Source organism: Atractosteus spatula, chromosome 6 (assembly GCF_055471065.1).
Source record: "Atractosteus spatula isolate fAtrSpa1 chromosome 6, fAtrSpa1.hap1, whole genome shotgun sequence".
NCBI lineage: Eukaryota > Metazoa > Chordata > Actinopteri > Semionotiformes > Lepisosteidae > Atractosteus > Atractosteus spatula.
The window spans coordinates 60873670-60880645 of record NC_142711.1 but is presented as its reverse complement, the minus strand read 5'-3'; the positions used below and the strand labels follow the sequence as shown (position 1 = coordinate 60880645).

Sequence of the window (6976 nt, the reverse complement as noted above, 5' to 3'; positions counted from 1 at the left end):
TGGGCTGCCCACTGTCCCAGAACCCACCTGTCACATCCTCCGATGAGTCAAGGTTCGATCTACACTCCTGTGATCGCATTGTCAGACTTTCCTGCCTGTTCTCGTCTGTCCGAGGTAGAACAGCATCTCTTTGTCAGTGTGACGTAGCCTTTCTCCACACGTGCCTGGTAATTCTGTGGCTACAGCAACCAGGAGAATCACCTTGTACCTTTCACTCTGTCATGGTGACATGTGCTGTCTAAGATAAGATCATGCTCAGACTTACGATGCACATGTCACTGTTGACCACTAGAGGGGGAAATACTCACATCCTAGCCTGTCCAGCGATATTCCCGGACTTGCTGCCCGCAGAACTTGCTTATAGCACATTCCTGGCTGATAATGTTGAATTCTCCCCACACATCAGCAAAATTGCAAGAGAAATAACAACAGACCAACCCATTACTGCCGATAAGAAATAAATATTTCCTGCATCATATGACGCTGGCTTCATATCTTTCCATTTATTTTTAAACACAATTATATACACAGCATTATAATGCATAATAATTTAATTACTAAAAAAGTAATGAGGGATGCAATCAACCTACAATGTTTTTGAACACAAGTTTCTTTTGACTTTAATACATGTGTGTACAGAACCAGTTGGGTGTATTTAGATGACAGCCCATCAGAAGTGGCAAACGGATACTGGAATAATGGCAGCAACAATCTAGAATGGCAAATGATGGAAGAATGATGATTTTTCATTATTTGCTTATAAGTATTTATAGCTCACCATAGCTTCTTTGCTACAAATAACGTGAAGGCTGAACGTTTTTTTTTCTAGAAGGGCTTTTACATAAATATTAAAGCAGTCTTCAATTTGACAATTTCTTACTGCCATCTGCTGGCCAAATTTCTAAATAATAATAATAATAATAATAATAATATTAATAAAGAAGGTTTTAGTCTAATTTAACAAGGTCTTGTTAATTCAGGTCATGAAAAGTTTTATAGGAAATATTTGAAGGAATTTTTTTCATTATTTTTCTAATATTTATCTTAAATTTCAATTAATCACAATTGTATAACATCACTGACAAAAAACATAAAAACCTCTAGAATAATGTTTGAACTCTCTAGCATCATCACACTTTCTTAATATTATTAACATCCAAAAGTGATTAATACTCAAAATACTACAGGAGACAGGGAAAAAGTACTTTATTATGAAAACAATTATTAGATATGAGTTGTAAAAATTGATTAAGCGTGATAGAATACACACCACTTCAATAATTCCATATTTGGCTGGAGCAGGAAATTCAGCTGTTGGATTGGCATCATGATTTGTCCAGGAAAACCATTATTGTAAACATCTTAAAGGCTTAAACCCCAACATTGTTACTGTAAAGGAACAATAGGTTTATTCCGTGCTGAAAAGAGAAGAAAGAAAACACAAGGTTTCGGCTGTCAGGCTCACACAGCCGAAACGTTGTTTCTTTTCTTCTCTTTTCAGCACGGAATAAACCTATTACTTGTTCCTTTGCAGCCTACACATGCTGACGCAGGTACCCACCTGAACTATTTTTACTGTAATGTGTTTAACGTCTATATACCCATTACTAAGATAATGTATTACTACTTGTTTGAGGACTTATATATCTTTATTTGGTTTAAATATGGCGCTATGCAAATCTTCAAGTATCTAGAAATGTGATTTTTATCTTGGCGTCCACTAGATAAAATCCACAAACCATTTCAGAATTATATGATGGGGTTCTTATAAGAAGGATCAAAACGACAAGTTCCAATGAATGATTCTAGATGCAATTTCTACTTGTATGTGTGTTAAAGTCTGAACACAAATGTATTCAAACCTTTTTGGAAATATACTTTTAATGAATGTGGATATAGTCATAAATACTTTAAGTTTTTCTGCCATATCTTTTTTCAGGCTAGACATGTAATCAGTCAAGAACACCAGATAATCTGATATGGTGTGACTTTTGCATACCACACTTTACGTTGGCTTGACAAATGAACTTTGTATAAAGTGTTTCACGTGGCAGGTATATCAGATTTCATTATGCCATGCACAGCTTTCACTGGTCAGCTTCTTGCAGGACTGCCAGACTATCTGGAACAACCACATTTTATCCCTGGAATTCTCTTTGCGTTCTACGATCACGGTGTAAAAAAAAAGACATTACTTGTTCAGGCACAGATATTACCGATCCCCTGCTTGTCTATTTGTCATCTCTTCTGAACTAAACTGAAAGAGGAACAATAACACACAGTGTTGAGAAAAGCAATCTAGCTAATGAGGAAAATGTTTGCCTTACCTGATCATACAAGCTTTTAAAATGTATACAGTGCCAGTATAATCTACTACAGTTGATGTTTTAATTACAAATAATGTGGTTGTGAACCATACAAGAAGAAAAGTTTATCCCTTCAACGTATTGTTCATCAAAGCTGAAAGGGTATCATTAAATCAGAAGTAGACATTCAAGTACATGATTCCCGTATGAATTATAGAGATTTACAAGTGGTCCAGTTTCTGGACTTGTAACTGGAAGGGTGTGGATGCAAATGGCAGCCGAGAAACAAATGCTGTTGCTCTGAACCTCTCTGGTTATGGATCAAGGCATAACCAAGCAAGGAACGCAGGGCATTTTAAAAATGAAACTTAAATCTAGAATTCAAATTAAAATATTTCATCTGCTGGAAAGACATTAGTCGAAAGACATTAGTAGTGAAAGACATAAGTAGCAGGCAGCGAAAGACATTAAAACCAGACGCCAGAGCTTGTGTGCTGGGAATGTTTTCTGTATGTTTAATCTGCATTGGGTTGTTTCATTGCACCGTACAGTAGCTGGACAGCACTTTTCAAGCCTGATCGAATACTCATCCCGACCACGGTGCTCCCACGTTTTGTTTCCAGCCTTTGATTGACCACAGGCGTATTTAATAACCCAGCAACTGTAACCGCACTTGGTCAGACTGTGAAACATTTCACGGGCATCGCTGTACCTCTCGTGCATTGATTTCATATGGACCGCAAAGAGGAAAGTGAGAGAAGAGGCATCTTATGAAGAATTACTGGTCAAAATTAAGTAATACACATTACATTAACTTTATTATAATTTGAAATGAGCTGGTATGTAGGGAGTACAGAAATAACTATACACAAAAATATATGACATTAATTTACATGAATACAAAGTTTTTTTTTACAGAAGGCTTGAAGGAAAAATGCGACATAACGCAGAAAATATAAAGGGAAACATAAAAAGTCAGTTTCCAATGTTAACAAAAATATATCTTTAGTCCACTTCCTTGATGCACATCCATTTTGATGTCATTTGCTATCAAAAGGTCAAACAAAAACATTTTTGAAAATATCTTCTCAGCTCTGATATTGTAGAAAATAGAAAAACATTGTTCCAAGGAAATTGTGTATGTTTCATCTCCCTGGCTTGTGTGTGTGGGTTACCTGTCAATAATTTGAAATACTATATTACCATCAATATAACTATTTATCTCTCAGATATGCAATTTATATATGACAAGCATGGTCTATATAAAAATACTTCGGTTATATCTGTGTAAGTTTATACCTATGTTAAAAACAATGAATGGTCCATAACAATAGCAAAGATACTTATACAGTATAGAGCAAAACTATGGAGATTTGTGCTAAACCAAGCAAGTATTTTCTTTTCCTTTTAAAGAGCACATTTAAGATAAGAAAGCCTTTAGCAAAAAGCAATTTAACACTGTAATACAAAAACATACATAATAATATCAATATGATTACTTGCATATGTTTTATAAAATGGTCCAAAAGAGAACATTATACATTGAAGCAGAAGTAAATGCCTGTGGTGTTGTTTTACATTTGACACAGACAGCATATTGTATTACTTTATTTAGAAATCTATTATAAAAACTAGTTTTTAATTTAATTTAGTAAAGTACATGGGGAATTTACATAATCCCCTGATAATATATTCACGAAAGACGTACAGGAGAAATATCCTATGGGTTTTACTTTGTATATATATATATTCTTTTTAAAATATCTGCAAAGGACTGAATGGCACCCCATAATGTAAAACATGGTAACACAGATAATGTACCTTGATTAAAGAAAACAAAATGAAAATGTAGAAGACAACATTTTGCTTTGTGGGAAAAAAAACCCAGCGATGACAAGACGTTTCCTTTGCAGTCTTGCACATCGGTTAAGAATACCCACATTAATTCCAGGACCGCTTTGATGAAGTCGAGCAAAAATCAAACCACCATTTGAAGCAAATGGAAGTCACATACGTGACACTGGATAATTTAACTCAAAGACCTCATACTAAAAACAAATACATACAAGGCATGGTTAGTCATTCCCAAATAATTCAAAATGCAGGCAGTACAGGCAATATAAGCACAATGTATATCGCCCAGACCCCATGTCTTCTGTCTTAAGGGGTTCCAATGCATCTCACTTGAGGTGACAGACTATTGGAAATGATCTGCAATCAAGTGAGATGCATGAGAGCTGCCCAGCAGACCTCTGCAGACTGCAGACTGCGAGCATCCAACAGACTGGTCTCATACCTGTACGTTCGGGCACTTTGTTTCACCTGTGCGAGTGACACCGCCCCCACCCCAGAGTGACTCAGAACGGAATTCCAAGCCTGCATTCCGGCTTCCAGGCATTTCCAAGCATGCTCTGTCGATGGCCTGTGTCTCCACTCACAGAGAATTCCAGAGGACCGGAAGGGTCACACACAGTGTGATGTGTATTATAGACACTACTCGATATTTACAGAAGCATTGGGAGAGGACACAAGGCACTTTCGATGCAATTGCTTTGTCAGTCTCCAGGAATATGAAATAAGTGGTATTATATGCATGTTTTTAATAGGTATATTCATCTTAAACATACATGCCCTATAACATTTTCTAGGGAAAAAACAGAAGTTTAACTGAAAGCAATGCATTATAAGCAGTTGAGAGGAGTGAGAGGTTGACAGCACTAATAGAAAAATAATTGAATACAACGAAAAGAGCAAATGAAAGAATTTGTTTGAACGGGAGTGAACAAGTACTCCTGGTTTGGAATTTAAGGTTTGTGATGGTAAATGACTGCTCTAACCACAGGAAAACTGGTTACTGTAAACAGGGCTGTGCACAGTGTTTATATTCCAACCCATACTTTAGGTCAGATACTGTAAACATCTCAATTTTTCCCCAAGAGTAAAAGAAGATTTGATCATTTCTGTATGCTTCATCAAATTTTAGAATAAAGCTTTGTTAACTGTTTATGATTATGTATAATCAGAAGCATTTTTTTCTGTAACAAAAACAAAAAATTAACTTACATGATGCTTTGATGTTTAATTTACAAGAAATCCTAAGTTTTCATAAGTCTATTCATGGTTCCTAAACATCTTTTAGGCATTTTTAATGTGTACCTGGATGAAACTGTTCCCGTTACACAAACAGTACTAAATGTTGAGTGATGGTGATTTTTGCAGGCTGCTCTCTAACTACATCCATCACTAATCATCATATAAATAAGTAGGAGTTTGGAAAATCACAGATAATTTACACATCCAAAACTATTATTAACTGTGGGAGGTAATTAGAGCATCCAACAGCTCTAAGTGACAAATAAATGCCTAATCAAGTCTATTAACAAAACCATGCCTCCATCAGCCCTATTGTAACTACAGCCTTCTAAAAGAAGAACATTTTGAATCAAGTCAGGGCCTCCAAGGTTTCTACAGTCTGAACATCCATGAAGTGTATTTGATATAACGGCTTTGTTATTTCCAATATGAATTGTACCACTTTTAACACTATGGTTTTGCACATTGTTACTATTCAAAGGACCAAAAATGCAATCAATATTAAAAATACAATTCTGGTTTCCAAGTCATTTTTGTGGTATAAACAGCTAACTGGAAAAATAACCTTAAAATATCGAAATAAAATGAGCAATTGGCAAAGCAGATACGTAGTTTGCATAACGGCAGTAAAACATTACACATGTATTCAAATAATTTTAACATTTGGTTAAAATATGGCCTTAAAAAGCAGAATTTTTTAAATGTCACATGGATGAGGAAAATGAAATCTGTAACAAAAATCTGTGACAGTGAAAAAAGTAGAGTTTAAAATAGGATATTATGGAAAATAAATACACAGTTGCATGTTAATCAATTCCTCCCCCATCCCCACCCCCCAACGAATCCCTTTACTCTTAATTCACAATAAAATACATGACCAACAGTTCATCCTTCAGGTGTTCCAAATAAATCATTTTTCTAGCTTTTCATGATCAATTCATCTGGTGACCTCGACCGAACAAAGTAATACTTTCCTTATAACTCTAGAATAAGAAACCACTCCTCTTCAATCTGGCCACTAGCTTCCAGACACGCGCCGCCACCTGCTGTCTGCCTCTGTGCGGTGCCGAAGAGGGCAGCGGGGCCCCTACTTGCTCTTCTGGGAGCCTATCATGACTTTGGAGACGAAGTTGACGATGGCGCTGGCGGGCTGCTGGGGGTCGTGTTCCGCAAACAGGTGACAGATGTTGTCCGTTGCGCTACCTTGCTTTCTCGCAACGAACCCGAAAATTCTGGGGTGAGAGGGAAAGAAAGATCCGCGGTTGTCGTTTGTTTTTTTTTCGGGAAACAAGTTTTAGCTTTCGATGCAGCGAAGGATGAAATGATGAAAAGACCGGGAGATCTGGCTTGCTGGTGTGTGGGCGTAGGCAGATTGAGCAGCAGGGCGCCCTTTGAGATGGAGATCATACGCTTTTTTTCAGATTCAGTTTGTGTGTGTATGTGTGTGTCCTCAATATTTTCACTCAAACTATGTTTCATCATACAATTATCCTACTAAAAACTAAGTTTTATTTTGCCATTGCGTTAAGGAAAAAAAAAAACTTACTTTGCAGAGGAACATCCATCCTTCGTCCATC

General features: G+C 36.5%; 1 protein-coding gene across 2 annotated transcripts in view; it reads right to left on the bottom strand.

Annotated features, from left to right (window-relative positions):
* Nucleotides 1-3100: 3100 nt before the first annotated feature.
* LOC148833135 (tensin-3) overlaps nucleotides 3101-6976 on the bottom strand; it is an 84215-nt gene continuing 80339 nt past the window's right edge. For both annotated transcript variants that reach the window (XM_088918210.1, XM_088918209.1), the window contains exons 26-27: nucleotides 6946-6975; nucleotides 3101-6631 (exon numbers count right to left, since the gene is read on the bottom strand). In XM_088918210.1, the coding sequence (XP_088774336.1) occupies nucleotides 6487-6631; nucleotides 6946-6975 (175 nt within the window). In that variant the 3' untranslated portion in view covers nucleotides 3101-6486. The remainder of the gene's footprint in view (nucleotides 6632-6945; nucleotide 6976) is intronic.